Raw genomic sequence first — 24,049 nt, forward strand, 5'->3', positions numbered from 1 at the left:
GCATCTGGATAACTCACAAGTAAATGCCTTTGAATATTGACCATGTTCATACCTAAATGACCCAGATGAGCCCTAGTCAGTTCTGCTTAAAGTGTTCCAGCACCTTTCACATCTCATTTTCTTGATTGTGAACCTACCATGACTTTACTCTAAATTATCTTTCCATTCAAACAGAAAACTGTATACATTTCTACAGTGGAAACCCCATGACAATATCTTAATATTTACCTTTTGTAATGATCTTTACAAGGCTGGCAAAATGTCTGATTTTATTAAATAGAAACTGCATTAAACTCACAAAGCAAAATCAGTGTTCTGCTAGCACAAAGTTGGCTTTCAAACTGGAACAGAAATTTACTTAAAAAATTAAAAGAGCCTGGAGAAATGCATTTTTCTACATTAATATATGGTGCTGTGGATATAAGAATTTATCTAGCACAGCAAATTTTCATAAGCTTCATCTTGTTCTGATTGCTGTTGCATGTCCCATTTTGTATCTCAGAAATTCAATCACTGAAATGTTGATATTGGCTCAACTTCTCAGGCTCTTAGCAAAGGTCTGTACTAATTGTATAATTGTTTTGAAAGAGTCTGACTGATTCTGCCCCATGCTATTCATGCCATGATTTATGATTGCTTATTCTTTATGGGCCTGATCTTCAAAATCATTTATGCATATAAAACATGTTAGGAAACAGCCTGGTGCTCAGTGCATGTGTAAGTATGCATGTTACCCAGTTGCGTGTGTACTTTTACATGGCCTGGCAGTAGGCTGTATGGTGAAGCAAAGCTTAAACTTACATGTATGCTTTCTTATGTTAAAAATTATAGCATGTAAATTAATCTGTAAATGCTATGCCCTCTGAAGAAGGGATGTAACTTTGTGCAGGTTAATCTGTGCGCAGAACAGGCTAATTTCCTGCAAATTTTCAAAGCCAACTTTTGCACCATGTTTGACTTGAAAATTAGGAGTAAAGCCTGCATGTGAAAGGTACTTGAGCACGCGCAGTTATAAAATTAGCTTCTTTATGTCTTTGAACATTTTATACCCCTTTTCTCCTTATGCCCCAATCTGAGCAGTGAAACACTTAGGGGTAGATTTTAAAAGGTTGCGCGTGGGCGTACATGTGCGCGCGCTACCTGGGGCAGGCACGCGCAAGTTATAAAATCAGGGGTCGGAGCACAGGCACGCGCAAGTTATAAAATCAGGGGTCAGAGCGCGCAAGCGGGTGAACAATTATGCACCTTGAGCGCGCCGAGCAACACTGCCTTCCCCCATTTCCTCCCCCTAACCTGACCTTCCCATTCCTTCCCCTAACCTTTCCCCCCCCCCCAGCCCTACTCTAAGCCCCTCGAAATTTTTATTTTACCTTTTGCGCCTTTTGCGATCCCCGGCACAGCAGCAAATATGGCCGCTGTGCCGGGAGCCTGACCCCGCCCCCTCCTCGCCCACGCCCCGCCCCCTCCTCACCCCTTTTTGCAAGCACGCATAAATACCTGGGACTTACACGCATCCCAGGGTTTTAAGCATGCCACCGGGCCTTTTTAAAATAGGCCCGGCACGCGCAACCCTTTTAAAATCCGGCCCTTAATTCTTAATTTATTAAGTTTAGTGTGAGTAGAACTATGTGACTAATTTATCAGAAAGCTAATATGGTTATATTGCTAGCTTCGCATATCAGTGAATTTTTGTAGAGACAGGACAAGTTCAAATTATCCATTGGTTCTCATAAATGTACTTGTTCACAATAATTTGTATTCATATGCAAATAGTAAATCAACAACAGATGTCAAATCAAGATGAAAGGATGCAGGAACAAAGGACAATATTTCCTATGAAAGCAACTGAACCTAAGAGATGAAAATGCTTCTGATCAGTCTCATCAAGAACTACTGCCCAGATGCTCCTCTCAACCTCACACTTCCCCTTACTTCAGTGGGGACCTTCTTACCAAGGGGATATACAGGGAGTTGGGAAAAGGGTAAGTGGGTGGGGCCAATAGGTGCAGTCAGGGCAGGAACACAACAGATGTACTCGTAACTAAGTCAAGAGGAGCAAGCCCTTGTTGACTTTACTGCCCTTGACTTTGCAGTGGTCAAAGGAAAGTATTTTCTTCTACCTGAAGGTTTTGATCATTTGTGTTTTCTTTAGATTTATCAGCTGTGATCTAACTCCCTTGATTCTTCTGCAGTACATGTGAACCACCATTCCCACTTGTTCTGATTACTACATTTTTAGGAAGATGTCATGATTATCCCTATTTCAATTCGTTGTTGGATCATATAGCTCTCTTGTCAGTCATATTTGTTATTCTCAGGTACCTTAAAAAAATTTCTGTGTGTTTTAATTGTTCTATTATTCCCAAAATATAAAACATATATATGAACAAAGAGAGGCAAATTTTAAAAGCATTGCTCACGTTACAAAGCCAATATAAGCGAGTATCTGGGCCATGCGTGAGCAACGCATATTTTAAAAGCCAGAAATTACATATGTATATACGCGTGCATGAGTTAACAAAACAGGGAGCAGGGAAGGGGCAGAGTTTGGGCGGGGCTAACTGTTTTGTGCGTAACTCCATATTTTAAAAATGACTGCCGCAGCATGCAGAGGCCTGTTAGTCACATATATTTACTGCTGCTCCTGATGAGGTGTAAGTCCATAGGCCTAAAACGTCAAGGGGAGGAGGCTGGGTAAACTGGGGGGGAGGAGGTGGAGGATGAAGAACCAGAGGGTCTGGATGACCTCGAGATAGACTGGGCAAAATGGTGGACCAATTGGAAAAACTGGTTATGTCCTTCCCACGAGCATGTTTAAAATCTGCTTACCTGCATGCATTAAAGCCAACAATTTCTTAAGGAAGATATGCAAAGTACATTTGCTCGAGTAAAAGCTTAAAGTTAGGAGCACACATACGTGTGCTAGGCATATTTTAAATCTTACATGGGCAAATGCGCGAATGATTTAAAATTCCAGTGTATGTTTGCTTGCGCACCTATATGCACACGCTTGTAAAGTGGTAGATTTTAAAAAGCCTACTGTTGCGTCCGTCGCTGCTCAATGCCCTCACTCCGCCCTCTTTACCTCTGTGGCGACTCCCTCCGGGTCTGATGGACGGTTAGCTGCCGTGGCATCTTCTTGCTGTCTCCCTCCAGTGTCCCTGGACCAGCACAACACTGCGGATCCGCCATGTTGCCTGATGACGTAGGGCGTGTGCGCTCCAATTGATGTACCAGCAAGGGTGCGAACCTCGGGGGCGTTCCCCTGGGATGACGTCATCTGCTTCCAATATAAAAGGTCTCAGTATTCGCTAACAAATCGAGTTAGCAAGGGGATTGCTTTGGCTTTACTCCCAAGCTACTCTGCCTCCTTGGACTTACCAGGGGTACCCACTCCTTGGGGACCTTGCTCTCTTTTCTTTATTTCAGATTGCAGATAGGAACCGGTACTCGCTCCTCGAGGGCCCATGTTCCTGAGCACTCTGAAGATTCTCTACTGCCTGGAAGGCAGCTCCTCGAGGACCTAACCCTTTCCAGCTACTGAGCTTCCTTAAGACCTTTTGTGAGTTTTGTCATCCAGTTCTGGCTATGAACACAGCATACACTGTCTACTCACTATCTATAGTTTCTCTACAGCTCAGCAACCCTGGGAGCACTGTTCCAGTATCTGAGGGACTTCAGCCCTGCCGGGCACAACAGCTCATTACTGCCACCTCTGGTGTTTCTACTAACCTGTCTAATAAAAGAATTATCTGTGTCTGTCTCCATATCCAAGCCTAGCCGGTGGTCCCTCTCAGGATATCCTCCTGGGGGTGCAGTCATCTGCCATCGGCCCAAGGATCCATCTATCTACATTTCTCTACAGCTGAGTACCCTCTCCAAGCACTCCGCTGGTAACAGATGGCTACTCCTTACCCATCAGAAGCCTTCAGCAACAGATTCATAACAGATTGCTAACTCTGCAGTCTAAACCTTAACAGATTGTTTACTACTCCCTCTACAGGAGCTGAGCATATCAGATTGCTAACTCCTCCTTCCGCAGGAGTCAGTTTCATAACAGATTGCTAACTCCTCCCTTCTTGAGGAGTAGAGCATAACAGATTGCTAACTCCTCCTTCCACAGGAGCCAATTCATAACACCTACGTGAATAAATCCATTGCATTTATGCACGTAGGTGGGGTTATGCACGCCGGGCCTATTTTAGAAAGTCCCGGCGATGCACGTAAAGCCCCAGGACATGCGTATTTCCTGGGACTTCGAAAAAGGGGTGGAGAGGGGGGTGGGTGTTGGAGGATCACGTGCCGGTAGGCAGCCGGCATGCGCAACAGGTAAAATAAAGGTCAGGGGGGGCTAGGGGAAGGGGAAGGGAGGTTAGGTTAGGGGGTTGGGAAGTTCCCTTCGAGGCCACTCTGAAATTGGAGCGGCCTGGGAGGGAACAGGGGAAGGGCGTGGGCGTCGGCACGCACAAGTTTCACAATTGTGCACCCCCTTGCACGTGCCGACCCCCAATTTTATAACATGCGCACACCTGTGCAGGCATGTTATAAAATCGGGTGTCCATGTGCACGCTCCTGGTAGCGTGCGCAACCTTTTAAAATCTACCCTTAGTGTAATATACTTTCAAGGGTGATTTTCTAACAAAAAAGGTACCAGACAGGGAGCATATACCTTTGCCAGCCATCTCTGTGCCATCCATCCCTTCCTGGCTCAACTTAGTTTCCCCTCCTCATCCCAACTCTTTCGTTTCCCTTCCCTCTCTCCCTTCCCAGGCAGGCCAATCCCTACAGAAGGAGATTAGGCAGATGGTGGTCTGATGTCTTCACAATGGCTGGCAGGAAGATTTTTGCCAGCCACCACAATTCATGGTGGACGAGCGGCAGTGCTGGCCTTTTTTTCTTTGGCTGCTGGTGGGATGAATTCTGAAAGGCACTACGGCAGGAGTCAGATGGTCAGTGGTCTGATGCCTTCATCAGGTGGCAGGATGCGCTCCATCAGCCGTTCCATCCCAGCAACATGAGCATTTTTTTTTTTTTTAAACTTATGGGCTGGGTACCAGCACTTCCTGCCTGCTGATCTACAGAGATTAGCAGCCAAAAAGGACTGGCACTCTGCCTGCAAACATTAAAATGCTTATGGTGCTTCAGCTATGTTTTTGACGCCTTTCCTCGGTCTCTAGAGACGGCAATGACTTTAGGATAACCAGTGTGCTATGCAAAAACTGAAATTAGTGTCCTCTTCCCCCCACTAACAAAAACACAGGTTACCAAAGGGCCAATTCTAGGAAAATAGTGGCCTGAGTGAAAATCATTGATGGTGTCCCCCCACCCCAACTGATCCCTGATCTTTGGGGGCAAAGGGTAAAGAAGTCAGCCATGGAGGGGATGGAGAAGGCTGAACCCTATCCCTCAGATTGACATGGTTTAGCAGCAGCGGGCATATGTGCTCTCTCTCCCTCACTTCAGCACTCTCACCATTCCCCCCCCCCCCCCCAACCGTCAAGTGCTAGCCTTAGAAATATAGAAATACAGATTCTCTAGATATAGAAATGCTGCATTTACAGAATAAAAAGGCATATTTTTTAAATTTTCTATCAATCATAGATCCGTAGATCACACATCGCCAGCAGAAATGAGCCAAAAAACTCTAACACAAATTTCAAATGTTGTCTAAATAACCAAGAAGTAGAGCACACCCTCAAACTATGCATACCTTGCACTGACATTAACTTTATCTAACTATAAGAAATTACAAGGAAAACTCCTAAGGGACCTATATGCAATAAAGAAAGCCCTACCTAGTTTTAGTCATCCAGCAAAATTATTTTTAAAATCATCTGACAGCACTGCATCAGTTTTAGAAAATAGATACAAGATCTTATTCAGATATTTAACACCTCATAGATTATACAAAATACATCCAAAAGTGCCAGTTATCTGTTGGATACAAATATAGAATAAAAAGACCATAAAGCATAAAAAGAAATGTGCAGACAAAACCTGAACTGGAAATTGCAGCAAGCCAGATGCTGAATTTAGTGCAACATTACCATTCCTCATAAAACATCAAACAATTAAATCAAGAAATATAAACCATGAACCATAATTAGTAAAATCATACTAATAAAAAGTATAAAGATTTCAAAACATCTGAATAGGACAACCAATAATTAAATAATTTTATAAATTTTCCAAATCACCAATAAATATTTCAAAATAGCAAAAACATCAGTGTATAAGAAGCTGTGTGTGACATATAGGCTCAGACAACCACACACATGCACACAGGCTCTCACGCTCTCTCATATGCACATACTTATAAATGTTCATTCTCTCACACTCCCTCTCTCATATACATACCTATGCTCTCATTCACACTCTATCTTTCCCATATGCGCATACGCATACACACATGCGCATACACACACAGACACACACACTTACATACACACTTACATACACACTTACATACACACATGCGCATACGCATACACACATGCGCATACACACACAGACACACACACTTACATACACACAGGCTCTCACACACACACACACACACACACACACACACACACACACACACACACATCACACTCATGATCTCTCCCTCTCTTTGGGTCACAGAATGAAGGAGTCACTGCAGCCCCACCAGCCTTCTTTCTTTGGGGCATGACGGTCCACCATGTCCCTGCCAGGCCTTCTCTCTTCAGGCCACAGCAGGATGGGGTCTGCCATAACCACACTGGGCCTTTTCTCTTTGGACTGTGGCCCCACTGGGCCTTCTTTCTTTGGGCCGCTGTAGGACAGTGTCCGAGGCAGCCCCACTAGGTCTTTTTTTTTTGGCCCATGGTATCCCCCTCAGTCATTGGAGCTCTATGCAGTTGTATGAGTCGCAGACTCCAAAAGCTGGCTATATCTGGAGCCTTGAACTGTAGCAAATTCATGAAAAGTGAATTTGCTGCAGTTAAAAAAGTTTCTAAGTTAGAGACCTGGCAGATAGTCACCACTGCATACTTTGGCTAATGGTATAAAGTATGTGAAGAATCTTAGCTCTTCTTGTTTCTAATTATGGCCACCTCTACCCAAATATTTAGATAAATATTTTAAGGAGGACAAATCCATCTGTAACTGTTATATACAGCCTATAATTAAAAAAAATCATCACCTAACATAAGAACATACAAAAATTCCATGCTGGGTCAGACCAAGGTCCATTGAGCCTAGCATTCTATCTCAGACAGTGGCCAGTCTAGGTCACAAGTTCCTGACAGATCCTCAATAGTTGATCTATTTCTCATATTACCCTCCCAGGGATAAGTGTCTGGCTTTCCCAAGTCTACCTGGCTAGGAATTTATCCATTACTCTTTTGGGCCCGGAATCATCATTCTATCGCAGAATGATGAATCCAGCGAAAATGGGGGGGCGGGCTTGTGAAAGCCAGCAGCCATCGCACCACCGTGGTGTTATCGTTGCCAGCTTTCACACCCAATAGCGCCACCGTGAAAGGTGGTAGTATTGGGCAGGCTACTGGCGACAATAACGTGGCTTACCTTATCGCCGCCAGTGAAGACATCGTGGAATCCGCCTCGATGCAGCCCCAACTCCTCCCCTAGCAAGCTATCGCGCACGATAAGATTTACAAAATGACCCCCTTGGTGAGCTGACTTGACCATGTCCTTTGGCAACAGATTTCATAGTCTGACTGTGTACTGAGAGAAAAAATACTTCCTATGATTTGTTTTAAATCTGCCAGTTGCTAATTGCAAAGAGTGTTTGCTGTTTGAAAGGATAAATAACCATTCCCAATTTACCCATTCTACCTCATTCATGATTTTATAAATATCAATCATATCCCCCTCCTAGACATTTCTTTTCCAAGCTAAAGAGCCCTCATCTCTTTAGACTTTCTCCATAAGGAAATTTTTCTATCCCCTTTATTTTCTGCATCATTTTTATGCCCGGTTTATCTTTTTGAGATGGGAAGACCAGCACTGAACATAATACTCAAGGTGTGGTCACCCCACAGATCTATACAAAGGCATTATGATATTCTCAATTTTATTCTCTATTCCTTTCCAAATATTTCCTAACATTAATTAAGGGAAATTGATGCTCACAAATAAATATACAATATCAGTCCATCACACAACAAAAATATGGGCCAGATTCATTAAGGCTTTTCTCCCATTTTGTGTCTATTGGAAAAATCCTTATTGAATCATGTTGTTATTGTTTTGTTATTTTAATGATCTAATAGCTATATTTTTGCTATAGATTATTATACACATTTTTCTGTGATTGAAACTCTTCCAGATATTCTTTTATTCTGGTCAGAATTAGGCAAAGACCTGGAAAAATGAAAAAAAAAAACCCAAAACTAATGAGTACACTGGGTACAATAAAGATAATGCTTATCTTTATTTTTTTTATTTCATTTAAAAATTTAAAAAACATTTATTTCACATATTTTGGCTATAATTTTCTTTTTCACTTTTATCTTTACAGTTTGGCAGGTTTATTTTTACTGCTTATTTCTGACAATTTTGAAAACATGTTTTTTTTCCTTGGCTTTTAGCTTCTGTTTTTATGTAATAGTTATATTGCTTTTAATGCATATTTATTTATGTGAATTTGTTTTTAACTTTAATTCTATTTTCATATTTCTGTTTTTAGATTGTATTTATTTATTATTGTTTGGATGTGGGTAAAAGCACTCTTTTTAGTAACAATATTTACAGTCAGTTTAAAGGTTTTTGAATCAACATTTTGTTTTATTGATATAGAAGGGATATAATGTGTTATTGTTTCACTGCTGAAAACTGATGTAATACAGCTATTGCTGTGTACTGCTGTAAGCTACTGCTAAAAGAGCAGCAAAAATATATAATCAAACAGATCCTTGCCAACATAGGACTAGGGCTCCATAAGCCAGTATCTGCAATTTCCAATATTTTTCTTTTATTGGTTTCATCTTCTACCTATCTTAATCATTGCAATGGTGGTCCTTCGCATACAAGAAAGGATCACAGCTTCCTCTGGGGTCTGGTGCAGGTGCACTGTATAGCCATTTGTTAGATACTGCTGAAGTACAATGTCCAGGACGTTTTCCCTTCCAGTGGCTATGAATGCAGAAGAGGGCGCAATGACAACCTCAGTCAGTTTGAGAAATAGGAGTATAGAGGTCAGAGTCTCAAACCCTGGACTTTTGGTGGCAGTTGCTACACATGCCGTCCACAGCAGACCCATGGCACAACCCTCTCACCTTTCTACAGTGACACCAGCCTCTGGTTCCTCCTTGCTGGTGACGGTGGGCCATTAGCTCCGTCCTCGGGCCTCCCCCGGTGCCTCCGGCTCTGCCACAGTCCCTGGCGTTCCTGGTCCTGCTTCCACTTCTCAGGCCTCTCCACATGGCCCGCAGAGAGGCGCTGCTACTCGCTCTGCGCCCCTCCCTAGGCGCGCATGCACCATTGATTCTTAAGTAGGGACCACAGCGGGAACCTGGCCGCGGCCCCGAATGATGCCGTCAACCTAACTACAGTATTTAAGCTCAGGTTCCGCTCCCTAGCGTTGCCTTTGCAACAGGTATCCTAACTGGTTGAGTACTCGTTGCTTCCTAGAGATTTGTCTCATCCCTGCGTTCCTGTTTCTCGTGTTGCTGGTTCCTGTCTCTTCATTCCTACTCTGCTTATGCATCGGACTGACTACATGGACTTTGACTTTACTTTGCCTGACTTTGCCATTGATTATCTTCAGACCCAGACCTCTGCTTCGTCCAACCACGCTATTGCCTATCTCCAGATCCAGACCTCTGCTTTGTCTGACTACGCATTGCCTATCTCCAGACCCAGACCTCTGCTTCGTCCGACTACGCATTGCCTATCTCCAGACCCAGACCTCTGCTTCGTCTGACTACGCATTGCCTATCTCCAGACCCAGACCTCTGCTTTGTCCGACTATGCCTTCGACCATCTCCGGGATCAGACCTCAGACTTGCTTGCCACTGCCTTCGGATTGCTGCCAGCCCTGACTCGAGCCTACCTTTGGACGCCTCTTCATCTTACTCCCTAGACGTGGTTTCTTCAGGCCTCGGCCTGCTTTTGCTCGAATGCCATTCTGTCTGCCTTTGTTCCATTGGCACCCGAGTTTCCAGGACATTACCCAGCCTGGGGTAAGACTATACCACCTGCTGTCTCTGGGCTGAACCAACTCCTACTGCAACTACATACAGATGCCAGCGGCAATGGCCACAGAGGCATTCACAGAGTGGGATGCCAGTGGCCAGTGGTTGGTGTTTCACCTTCACGGAGCGGAAGGATGGAGGGCTGCCATCTCCCAATTAAAAAAAGAAAATACAAACAAACAAACAAAAAAAAACAGGGATGGGTTCATGGGCTATAGGTATTACCAATTATTAGGCTTATTCAATTACCAATTATTAGGCTTTTCAATATTTGATGATAGTTAATGTAACTTTCAAGGCATACGTCACTTTCAATGCATATCCAGCATAGCTCCCTGCTTCTACGGCAGGGGAGTAGAAAAACTAATACTTCACGCATATCTCTGCTTCAACGGCAGAGAGCTATGCTGCCGCTTACCCAACTAATCAAACTTAACATTTCACTTGGAAGCAGCTCCATCACTGCTTTCTACATTAATAGTGGGGGTGAAAGGGAAATAGAACCTAAGGTTACTAAGAGCCAAGAGAAACAGATAAGTATGAGAAAAAAGAAGTGTGAAGCTTGCTGGGCAGACTGGATGGACCAATTGGTCTTCTTCTGCCGTCATTTCTATGTTTCTATAAGTCCTGCTGGCCCCGGAACTCAAAGGCTCAACAACCCGCAGAGAACGAGGGCTAGTATAGGTGAAGCTCCAGCAGCCTCTGTCTTTCAGCCCACTCTGCCTGCCGACAGTGGGGACCCGTAGGTCCTTACCTGTGGGTTGCATCAACCCCACCTCGGCCCAAGGGTCCACCTTTGACGCAACAGGGGTGTGCAATGATGCACTGACCCATTAGACTGGCCCTTTTGGGCAGAATTTGCTAATCTACATATTTTTTATTCATGAAGATAAAGTTGTTCTGTTCTCCTATTAGCTTTATTCATTAAATAGGAAACAGTTTATGGGACCTTAGTAATACCTATACACAATAAGACAAATGTGCAAACTGTTGCAGGCATGTTCTTTATATATGGTTGTTCTGAAATAGTTTAAATACAGCCTTATGGTAGTTTTAATGCATTGTAAATATTGAGGTAGATAAGCATATAACCTACTCCCTCAATGCCATATATATCACTACTGTGCCTATCAAATCTATTCAAGATTAGCTGGTATATATATGTAGCATTTTCTATTTATGGAGTTGGTAGAAGGTAAGGAGCATGGAAGAACAGGATATTTCTTTATTATGTCTGTAAACTTAATTGAATATAATAGTTACTCAAATGTTTTGGTCTCAGCCTCCCACTTTTGATGAGATTGGTATGATGGTGGTGAAGACAGACAAGGTGGAGGTTACTAAAAGAAGATGCTCATGATCACAACTTTCTGCCAATAGCCACAAAATTCTCAACTTCCTCCCCCATGTCTGCTTTCTGTGCAATTTATTGTAGAACATATAGAAACAAGAAGGATAACATTTATTTGATGGGTGGAGATTCAGTCTCCCCTGCCTCCCAACTCCCAGGTTGAGAAAAGCAACAGCACTGGCATGACCAGAATCCTATTGCTACTTCAGCAGCCAGCAGCTTTCACTTTTTCTAATAAACTCTGGTTATGTTTTGGAGAAAGGAGGGCTGGGCTCACAACACCGGTAAAATGTTTCTTGAGAAAAATAGAGACCCAACATGGTACCATGAGTTTCTGCACCAGAATTAGGACTGTGTTTAGAGAACCTTCTGAGTAAGCTATAGAACAGAGTGGAGTATGTGAAGCCAACTGGTAAAATGTGTCTTGAGAAAAATAGAAACCCAACGTGGGAAGAACCTTCTGAGTGAGTTGTAGAGCACAGTGGATTACGTGAAGCCAACAAAGTGTGGAAAGCCATGCAATTTCAGAAAACAGAGGATCTGGAAAATCAAAGATGAATCCAGGTCCCCCGCATTGACTTCTAGATCCAGTCATGATTTTTATGAATTAAAAGTAAGGCATATAAGATTGAGCTACAGATCTGCCAAGGAGTACAGCTCCTGGAGGGAGTCTTTTGACCATTTCTGTCTTTTTTACATCCCTCTTGATGCACTTCGGCAACTGTTGTGTAGATTTCCAGTGGAATAAGTATGACTACGACTACCACAATGCACTATGATACAAGTTTAAAAAAACAAGACTGACCTAAAGTCTCCCTCCTGAAACTTTCTCACTTGGCAGCTCTAAAACTATGTTGTAAGGTTGCAGGCCTGAGCATATTTATTGTATTTATCTAAAATATATTCTTAAACTAATTTACTAAGCTGTCTTTGCAGAGACAATAGTTTAGGAAACAATAAATAATACCTGACTAGATTGTAAGGGTTGAATTTTTTTTTTACCATTTTAATTACCTGCCTATCCAAACCATAGGCCCCACAAAGCTTATAATCCAACTTTATATATGAGGTATTGGAGAAGAGAATTACTTGCCCACGGTGACAAAAAGCAGCAGTGGGATTTGAACCTTAGCTTTTCTGCTTCTTAGTCTACTGCTCTAACCAATAGGCCATTCCTCTACCACTTGTCTTGGCTTTCATCACTCAAAGCTTGAGGAAAGCTACTTACTAGAAAACATTTTCTAATACAAAAGCAAATCATCAACCTCCTTCTCTGGACTGACAGTCCCCACAGTACATCAATTACAAGAATGATTGCTTTTGGACGAACGCATGGAATGTTTGCCACTGCAAGGCACTGATTCAGCATTTTGGCTTGGTAAAAGAGCTTGTAGAAACCTGCCCTATTCCTTCCTAACCCAAAAAGCGTGTGACCTGTTAGAAAAGCTGTCATTAATGCAAGCTTTCATTCTCGTACCTAGCAATTTGTAAGCTCTTTCATTGTTCACCACCTTTCACTGAAATACAAAAATTAACAAGCACCTTTCAGGCAAACAAGTTAGGTATTTTAAATTACATGGTCACTGTGCAGAAATTAGCTTTTCTTCACAAAGCAAAAGCCACATTATTGTCATCAGAGAACGTGGGAGCACAACAAAATTCTCACATTTAAATACTATAATCTGAATGCAAAATATGCACGGGCTTCTTGAACAAACAGACTGAATTACACCAACATTTTAATCTAGCTGAACACCGGACATAACAGGTGTTAATGCGTCATATTATTTCACTATAATACACATTCCAGTTTCAAGATGCTGTTGGAAACTGGTATCTGGTATTTCTTGGGGGATGTCCCTTTTTACTGGTATAGTTTTGACAATATTGAAACCTGGAAAGCCCTTGTGGAAAATCCTTGCAAACATATTGTCTGAGTCTGGGGTCTTTGAAACATACTACATTGATGGTACTCGAAACTTAAACTCTCACTTAAGCCCAGATTTTAAAAGGGCTACGCATGTAAATTTCAGGGTTTACATGCGTGTCCGGGCGTTGCGCTCGCCACGTGCATTTTACAACGGGCCTGGCCACGCATGTAAACTCAGGTACGCTACTAGCTGTTGTCCTGGGGAAGCACGCGCTGGCAGCTGGCTGGCGTGCAGAACTTACCACTGCTCAAAGGAGCAGGTAAATAAAAAAATAAAATAAAAAAAATAGGTTAGTTAGGGTAGGTTTAGGGGTCAGGGATGAGAGGGGGAGAAGTAGGAAGGGTAGGGTTAAGGATAGGAAAGTTTCCTCCCAGTCCGCCACATAATTGGAGCGGACTGAGAGGGAACTGGAAAAAAGGCCTATCGTGTCGCCACGCGTAATTTGAAAATTCCCTCCTCTGCGCGCATGAGTCATGAGCCACTCGCGGATGTTAAAATCTGGCACGCACGTGTGCGTGGACATCATATTTTATAACATGCGCGTGGCGACGTGCACATGTTATAAAATTGGCCCATCCATGTGTGCATGCCGGGAACCGCGTGTACATAGACGGGAATGCGTGGGTCTTAAAATCGACCCCTTTAATTTCCAAGTACAGGGAATGATAGCAATGCAAGTATTAATACTTGTCAATTAGGAAATGGACCGTGGCCACCAATTCCTTTCACAGAGGCAGCTGAATGGCTGTCTGGTGATAATAAGCCTCATCTGTTACCACTGCTAAGGACATGATGAAGTTCTTCCTTTCTATGTAATTTTATATATGGAGGTCGATATGCAAAAGCTACTTAGCCAGATAAGTAGGACTTATGTACCTAAGTAGTGGCTGCTGAATATTCGGCTATGTTCACCAGCTGCCACTTAAGATGAATAAGTCACTTATCTGGCTAAGTTTTAACCTGATAACTTGTGGGCGGGCAGTGAGCATGAAGGTGCGGCACTAAATAGCTGGAGAAGTTATCCATCTAAATTAGCTCTGCTCAATAGAAGGTCTAATCGTAGATAGATAAGACTTTTCCAGCAAATATCCCATAGCCATGGAACTGCATAGCCATCTGCATAGCCATGGAACTGAATATCCCTTCTAAGTACTTGATTCATTAAGGGTTTTTCCCATAGACAGAAAATGGAAGAAAAGCCTTAAAGGTGAATTTTAAATGCCTGGCGCACACCAGAACTTGGAGGTACATGAATATGTTGGGCCGGAGCGCACTAAGCAGATTTTAAAAGGCTCCCGTTTATGCACATTTCTTCCACTACGAGCACAAATGAAAAGTTCTGAAAAAGGAGTGGGGCATGGGCGTGGTCTGGGAGGGGGGGTAGGCGTTCCTGGATTTCAACTTCAATGTTGCACGCGGATGCTGACGCGCACAGGCGCGCACTGGGGTCTCCTGCCACGTAACTTTACTTCTGCTATGGGGGACGCGTAAGTGATAAAATGGTGCAAATTAGATAGATCGGCAGGGTTTTAAGGGTTGGGGGGCCAACAGGGGAGAAAGAAGGCTATTAAACTAGGGGTTTTGAAAGACCTATCCCTTACCTAGGTGAACTGGGAAAACTGGAAAATGCGTCGGCAAGTGTCCCCCCCCCCTCCCTACTTACGCGGTAGAAGCGGCTTTTGCGAGCATAGGCCGCGACCACTTAAAACTGTGTACACATGTACGTGCGGACAGTCTATTTTATACCATGCGCATTTATACATACAAATGCTATAAAATGGCCGCATCCCTGGCTGTGAGCTTATGAACACGCATGCATCTGCGCCCATGTGCCTGCTTAAAAGTTACTAACCCTATGCTTCTGGCCTAAGGGGGTTATTTTCCAAAGGCTTATCGCACGCGATACAGCCGTATTGCCTGCGATAAGCCTCTATCACATGCGAAAAGGACCTGTTTGCATGCGAAAGCATGCAAATTAGATTGGGGCGGAGGCTTCGCTGCCGGCGCTAATGTTACTAATGTTATTGTCGGCAGTAGCGCGCCGAATAACAGCACCTTTCACGGTGGCGCTATTCGGTGTGAAAGCCGGCACGCCGCAGCTGCTGAAATTGCATTGCCGTGGTGTGAAGGCTGCGGGCTTTCGCAGGCCCGCCCCCCGTTTTTGCAGGATTCATCATTCTGCGAAGAATGATGAATCCAGGCCTAAGTTACCTGGATATGTCTCTCTGGCTAACTTAGGGCCAGATTCATTAAGGCTTTTCTCCCATTTTGTGTCTATGGGAAAAACGCTTAGTGAATCAGGTCCTTAGATAGCTGGCTTTGTTTTGAATATCTATCCCATTGTGTTTTTCTTTTATTTGAACATATAACAACATGGAAAGGTATATATTTGTCCTGTTTTGGTATGAAATATTACATAGTATTAGGTCAGGGTAATGATACATAAAGATCCTTCCATATCCTTCCATCAATAATCTCCCATGCGCACTTGCTTTTCCGAACGAATTTCACGACAATGACTTTAGGTCTTTCCAAGACAGCTCCATTGACTTCACATTCTGCTCTTATAAGCTTTTGTTCTTATAAGCTATTTGTATATAATTTGTTCTCTCCCTGTTCATTGTAAGTTATTATCCAAGTTTCACTCGCCCTGTTCTATGTAAGACTTTATAAATTACTCTTTATATTGTCATTGTAATTGTTGAAATGTGAACCGAAGTGATTAGTAACATTGTTACCTGAACTGCGGTATATAAAACTGTTAAATAAATAAATAAATAAATAAATAAATAAATAAAATAAAACAGAATAAGCAGTCTTACCTTTTTTGCTCCCTGTTCTTCTTCTGCACCATCTCCTATAACAACATATACCACTTTTCTTCCAAATCTTTGAATTATTCGTTCAAAACAACTTTCCTTTCCTAAAGAACAAGCAGCAACTATTAAAAATTAGAATTTTGGAGACAACGCCATTCTTCTAGCTGATCATTTTTTGATTGATTTGATTCAGGGCTGGCCTTAGTGCTGCTCTTGTGTAAATGAAAAGTACAGGGCTCTTTGTCCTGGCACAATGCATGACAGTATTATTTTGATTTCCATTCTAGATAAACACCACATCACCTCCACAACATCTTTTACTTAGCAGCAAACTACAGATTTTACTCTCTGGAAGATACAAAAAATAAAATAAATAAAAAAGTATACACATGAACTGGGGTGAAGCTGTCTCTTGAACACTTTACTTTTTATTAGGATTTATTTTTTTGATCTTTGAAATATGAATTTTATGTTTTTATTGCATCTTTGTACACCACTTTGGGCAGCATAGAAAGACTGGGAAGGCAGTCTAGGAATTTTCTCAAAGAAAATTAAATATTTCAGGTAATGTGTTAAATCTGTACTGGCCAGTCTGGTGGCTCATCGACAGTTCTGTACTCTGCTATGTAGAAGATCCCCAGTTTTATCCCTGAAATGTGTCTTCTATAACCTAGCTCATTTGGGGCTGTGGCTGGGGATACTGCAGAGGCAACATTTACAGCCTTTGAGGGGGTCTGATGGAGTCATGGTTAAGGGTGACACCAGTGGCCAGATTTACATTCCATGATAGAAGAATCCCTGGTGCATTGATTTTAGCCTGAAAACTACTGATGCAACGACCAGACATTGGAAGGCTGGGTTTACGAAAATAGAGGAAAAATCTGTGAGTAGTTGTGAATGAAGGTTCCTGCTGCCAGAATCCCAGCCCTGGTTCCAGCTGAGCTGGAAGAAAAAAGCAAAAGGAGGAACTACCAGGACAAAAAAAGAGCACAAATGTTCCACGCATCAAATATTTTCCAGAAGTTAATTTTCTTGCAGCAGTGAATGAAGGTCACCATTTTCAAGTCTTCTGAAATGCAGTGGGTGGATTATTGTTGAATCATAAAAAAAAAAAAAAAAGATGGTAGGGCAGGTAGTATAATTATTTCCAGCCATCTCACCCTGCTTTCCCTACCTCTTTCCCTCTTCATTGGCCCCATCTAGTCTCAGGGCCATCTAAAGACAGGTGTGATTGTACTTGGGCCCAAAACTAGAGGGGGTCTCATGGCAGTTCACGATATGGGTCTAAAGATAACCCTGTGGCATGTACCAACAGTTCTGTGCAGTTCATGCAGTGCTGACTATGTTCCTCTGGTACTGGAAGAACAGCAGAGAACTACCAGTGCTATGCACTCAAATGTAATCAAAGAGCCATGTGGCACCAGGGCCACAGGAATGAAGTGAAAACAATGATGGTACATCACTGGTGACAGTGGCAGAAGTTGTGAGGGAGAGAAGGTTTGCAGAACAAAAACGTTTTGGGTGGTGTTGAACAGTGATAAGATAGCTCACCAGGGAAAAAGGCAACAGGAAGGGGTAAACAAAGTAGGGACAACACTGGGGATGGAGAAGGCTAACCAAGGATAATAGCACATCAGAACTGGGGAGGGAGGAGATGGAGCATCTGAGGAAGGGAGGAGAACAGGAATTCCTGTCAATCTCTCATTCCTCCTCTACTAGGATTCAGTACTTCCTCAGTGCAGGCATGTTGAAGTGACAGAATAGGTCACTCCTGAGGCTCCCTATCTAGGGATGATCCTGTTGGTTAGCAAACCCTATAATCCACTTTCCATTCTCCCTTCTCCTTCTTCCCTACTTCAAAGTGACATGGCTCTCTAAGTTATCCTTAACAGCTCATCATGAGAGCCAAAGCTCCTGTTTCTTTGTGGGAAGGGCAGGTTTGCTCTTCCAATCTCTTAGACATTATTGATGATGCAATCACACGGCCACACCTACACAGTGGTTGAAATGTGTGATTGTATCCAAAATATAATGCTCTTAAAAATACAAACCAAAAGCTACTACTTTAAGCACAACGAGGCCAATATTCAAAAAAAGCCTTGACGGCTAACTTATCCGGCTAAAGTTAGCCAGATAGGTTAACCTGGTTATATTCAGCAGGATAAACGTCCCGCATAAAATTTCTGAATAAAGTTAACTGAGTAAACCTACCCCAAATAACTCTGAAACCTAACAGGCTAGATTTGAATATCACTGTTTAAGGTTGCAAAGTTATCTGGGTAAGTTTACCAGTGATACTCAAATCTAGCCTGTTAGGTTTCAGGAACTTTATGCTGGTTAAGCAGAGGTCAGCTGGAAGAAAAATAAAGCTCTTGGGAGGGTCTTCCTGCCCAGTCCTTCCCACCCACCCCGAAGATCCATTATAGTGAGATTTGAAGTTTAAGGCTTCCAGATCTAAAATCTTTCCATCCTCTCCCCCTCTCCCAAAGTTTGAAATTTTGCTAAGCTCCACTGCATTCAACATCCTCTCCCCTCCTCTGCCATCCCATTAAGGTCACGCTTACTCTCCCAACCCATCTACATCCCCCAAAACGTCTTAACGCCAGCCAGAAGCTGGGATCTTGCCTTGAGTTCCCAGCACATTAAGCGTTGCTGTGACGGCAATGCTGGTCACGTAAGGTATCAGTGTTGTGGTCAGAGCCATTCTTTCACCACAACAATGGTTGCTTACATGAGCTGCATTCTCCTCAGAGCAACACCGGATGCATCAGGAGCTGGATGCAAGATCTGAGTTCCCAGATGGAATTAAAGAATTAAGTGGATGCAAATGGGGTGGGGAGGCTCAGAGTGACCTTAATGGGGGCAGTAGAAGAGAGGAGAAGATTCTGCATCCAATGCCCTTACCAAAATTTTGAACCTTTGGGTAATAACTTATCCAGCTAAAACTTAGACGGGTAAGTGACAGTGATATTCAGAAGTAGGCACTCATCTGGATTACTCATAAATTATTCAAATAAATGCCTTTGGATATCAGCATCAACAACAATCTTTACTGGGATCTGCCAATAAAATCCTTTGCAGGTTTAACATCTTTTGTATTGCACATAGTTTCCGATCTGTGTATATTAATATAGTCTAATAAGGTTAATAGTGCCAAAATAGAAATTCTCCTTATGGTTCCAAACATTCTAAGCTAATTTGCATAAGGCAAATTACTTCAACAATACACCAGACCATATGCAACTAATTTTAAGTTAAAACCACTTTCCTACACACAAACTTTAGAATTTTTAAAGAACCTTTTTCTTTGCTCTATTTCTTTGTCATCACTTAAAGGAGCTGCATATTCTGTATTCATTATTTATTAAATATATAATCTCATAATTAATGCCAATCCTTGAGCAGTTTCAGCTTTTTTATGTTCAATATATTTTACAGAGGTTTTTTGTTGTTTTTTTTTTTTTTTTAAATACTCAATCCTGGTGGAGCTCAGTGTGCATCAATCACTGGATTCCAAGGAAAAAGAACCCATTGGTCATTTTTTCTCAAGTGGCACTCATTGTTCTTGAATTATCTCAGTATCTAACATGGGTATCCTAATAGACCCTGCACTCTTATTAGGCTCTCAAATTTCCAACATAGTAAGATTGTGTTTCTGTCAGCTACATTTCATCCATAAATTATATCTCTATTTTGAGCAATCAGATTTGAAAATTTTGATTCATGCATTAGTAAGATTGAGGATATATTATTGTAATTCTTTTTATCAGGGTCTTCCAGGAGTAGTTAATAAAAGCCTACAATTATTGTAGAACACTGCTGCAAAGGTTTTATTAGGTGCAAAAAATACAATCATGTGACTCTAATATTATGGGAACTACATTGGTTACCAGTATTATCCTAATTATTTTTTAAAGTGCTTTCTTTAATTGTGAAATGCCCATGGAGAGGGAAGCCACAATATCTGGTAGATTGGCTAGCCTAGTATGAACCTAAAAGATTTTAGAGGTGTATTTTCATATCAATTGTCATGATGCTTTTAGCTGTTTTGGTCCTATAATCTGGAATTCTACTCCTTTAGACTTCAGACAAAAAGGCAAAAACATGACTATCATTATTGATTAATGATTAGAGTTTTTCTGAATTTAAGTATGGTAGAGTCTTTAACCAATTGTACAATTTTATAAGAGATGTTTGATGTATATATAATTTTATTGGATGTTATGAATTTATGTATATTGTTTGTTCCTTGTATTTTTAATTGTATCCTGCTCTGATACTCTCTTGAAGAGAGGTATCAATAAATCAAAAATCATATTCCTTACTGTTACTTAAAAAGCTTTGTATAGATGAGGCCATGGGGATATCTAGAAGTTTCTTAATATCATTGGCTATGTCCTCCAGTTGCAGTACTCCTTTCAGAATTATATGAAAACTCTACATCCAAATCCAGAATTTCTTTATTTTTATTCCAGATCGTAGACCAATTGGAGTTACTGTAGGCAATGAAAAATAAGATGGTCTAAAAGTACCAATCTGAGATTCAGGAATGTGACAATGTTTAAAGATCTCACACTGTGACCATTATCCAATTTCTCATTTCAAGTCGCTGAAATAAAATACCTTAGGAGGTTGCTTAATGTGGGTCTTGTTTAGGTTTACATTACAGGCTTATTACTATCAATATTCTTTAATAATTAAATTGGCATTGAAAACACAAAATCATTAAGCTCACCCTTTTTGCTCTGATTTATGTTTCATTACTAAGGAGATATTGTTTAAAGTTCTGGAACATTCTTCTAGCTTATCCACCCTTAAGAATGAAAGTAAAATCACAAGGCTGCTGTCCTGGTGCTCATCAAACCCATGAAAACATTACACTGAAAAATGTGATACATATGAAGAGAACTTAAAAGGGTCATAGTATAAGAAGTATATACATATTTTATTCCAAAAATATGAAAACATAAAATAGATAATATAATAGGACAAAAAAGAAAGATGGCATTGTAAAAAGACAAAACAAGATGTAATCGAACCAAGAAGCATGCAAGTTTCTATTTTGAAGACACCAGCTAGTAGGGGTGTGCATTCGTTTTCGCCGTATTGGTGATCTGCAACGTATATTGCACTATTCGTAGTATTCGTGGGGAAGCGAAATGTATCGCGATTCCCCACGAATACACGAATCTTTGCCGAAATATATGGCCACCTAAATAAACAGTTAAACAAACCCCCCAACCCTCCTGAACCCCCCCAAGACTTACCAAAACTCCCTGGTGGTCCAGCGGGGGGTCTGGGAGCCACCCCCTGCACTCATACCCTCGGTGCCGGTTTCATCATGGCACCGATAGCCTTTGTCACAGGGGCTACCGGTGCCATTGGTCAGCCCCTGTCACATGGCCATTGGCGCCATCTTGTGCTCCTACCATGTGACAGTGGTTGACCAATGGCACCGGTAGCCCCTGTGACATAATATGGGCAAAGGCTATCGGCGCCATTTTGAGTACTGGCTTCGGACGGTCGGAGTGCAGGTCGCTCTGGGACCCCTGTTGGACCCTCAGGGACTTTTGGCCAGCTTGGGGGGGGCCTCCTGACCCCCACAAGACTTGCCAAAAGCCCAGCAGGGGTCCGGGAGCGACCTCCTGCACGCTGGCCGTCTGATGCCAGTACTCAAAATGGCGCCAATCGCCTTTGCCCTCACTTTGTCACAGGTACCGACGATTGGCCCCTGTGACATTGTGAGGGCAAAGGCGATCGGCGCCATTTTGAATACTGGGGCGCCATACAGCCGAATGCAATGTATCTGCTCCCCGACGAATCCGAATCACGAATGCAACGTATGGCGTCCCTCTGCACATCCCTACCAGCTAGCACCGCTGTTTTAAAGAAACTAGTGCCTTTTCCCACACACAAAGAATGGGACAAAAGCCTTAGTAAATCTGGCCCTTAAATCTGAGCTTTATCTCAATATTGCCATGTTTTGAATATGGCAATTTCTAACTTTAACAAAACAAGTGAAAATTTCAACTGGTAATTGCTACAAGAAAAAAACCCCATGTATTCAGTTCTCTTTTTATTTAAACAGTCTTGAATTTTCACAACTTTAGGAGGTGAATTTTAAAAGCCCAGAGCACGCACTGAAGAACTCAGGCTCACGTGTGCTGATCGGATCTTAAAAGCCACGGACGTAGGCGCGCAACTCCTAAGGCGCACACATCTCAATCGTTTTCAAAAAGGGGCGGAGAGCTGGTGTGGTCCTGGGCACAGACCTGGGATGTGCGCGTAAATACTTATGTGAGCCAACACACGCCTGCCGCATAAATTTAATTCTGCTATGGTGAAGTTAAAATTAAAGAAAACTAGGCAGATTTGTGGGATCGGGGCTAACTGGGGGGGCGTGAAGGCTATTATGCTAGGGGGAATTTGGAAGGCCTATCTTTTAACTGGACAAACTGGGGATGAACTGATAAAACTGAGAATGGCGCAGGCATGCGCTCCTTTTAAAATCCCCTGATCTATGCGGTAGAAGCGGGATTTGCGCACACATGTGCGTGCCCACAAACTTTGGCATGGATGGTCAAGCTATTTTATAACATGCGAGCATATGCGTGCCTATGTTATAAAATGGCTGCGTCCCTGGTTGCGGGTCAACGTATGCACGCAAATGTGCGCACATGCACTGGTTTGAAAGTTACTGTCCCTGCGTGTAAAAATTAGTATGTACATGCATAAATAGCCTCTACTCATATATTCCATATTTTATAAAAGTCAAATATATGCATGTAATTTTACTTTCTCGTGCACATACACACCTGTAATAAAGGTAAGGTTTGGGGTGCTCTGGGATGGGGGCCACCACATACGTGTGTGGAGGCTGCTATTTTAAAAGACAAGCACATGTATTTGCCAACGGATGTATTTTTCTACCTGTTAATAATCTGGCGTTATGTGATATTAAAGTCAACAAAATGAAAGATCTTGCTCATTTATTTCAACTATTGCAAAAAAGAGCATAGCCACCTTATGTGCTAATATTGTATATAGTCCCACCACTATATCAGGGCCATGCTGAACACTCAGGACTGTGATGGATCTTCTCATACCTTGCCTATCTCAGACCTTTGAAAGTTGAGCAAGAGCACATTGAACGTTGAGCAATAGAGGGAGTGTCTATGAGTGAGCTGTTAAACAAATACAATCCCCTGAAGCAGGCAATTTCCGATACATGGCTTCATCCAAATACTAACCAGGCCCAACCCTGCTTAGCTTCCAAGATGAGACAAGATCAGCGCATTCAGGGTGGCATGGCCATAGGTCATCTTATAAAATATGATAGCCGTGCGGACATGCATGCGCTGATTTTGTAATCGGAGCGAGCATGTGTCTGTCACGTGTGCAATGAGGAGGGATTTTTAGAAAATATGCACGGCGATGCAGGTAGGCCTTTCCCAGTTCCCTCCCAGTTCGCTCCAGTTAAGGAGCGGACTGGGAGAGAACTTCCCTAATCCTAACCGTATCCTTTCTCCCCTCTCCTTCCCGACCCCTAACCTGGAGCAGAAGTATCTTCTGGCGCGCACTTCCCCGGGACAGCATCTAATGGCACTATCCCAGTCTGCCCTGCCCCTCCCCTCCAAGACCACGCCCCCCAGGCCACCTCTTTTGGCCTGGCAAGTCTGCACATAATGGGGGTTACATGCATGGCCAGGCCCTTTGTAAAATGTGCGAGCGCGGCCACGCGCATCACCCTCAATTTTTACACATGTG

General features: G+C 42.5%; 1 protein-coding gene across 8 annotated transcripts in view; it reads right to left on the reverse strand.

Annotated features, from left to right (window-relative positions):
- The window catches only part of EYA1 (EYA transcriptional coactivator and phosphatase 1), a 312,611-nt gene that overhangs the window by 17,207 nt on the left and 271,355 nt on the right, over positions 1-24,049 (reverse strand). For 5 of the 8 annotated variants that reach the window (XM_029591454.1, XM_029591455.1, XM_029591456.1 and 2 more), the window contains one exon: positions 16,286-16,404. In XM_029591454.1, coding sequence (XP_029447314.1) covers positions 16,286-16,404 — 119 coding nt within the window. The remainder of the gene's footprint in view (positions 1-16,285; positions 16,405-24,049) is intronic. The other 3 variants (XM_029591459.1, XM_029591458.1, XM_029591457.1) reach the window with 1 other exon arrangement.

The sequence above is a fragment of the Rhinatrema bivittatum genome, chromosome 2 (assembly GCF_901001135.1).
Source record: "Rhinatrema bivittatum chromosome 2, aRhiBiv1.1, whole genome shotgun sequence".
Classification (NCBI taxonomy): domain Eukaryota; kingdom Metazoa; phylum Chordata; class Amphibia; order Gymnophiona; family Rhinatrematidae; genus Rhinatrema; species Rhinatrema bivittatum.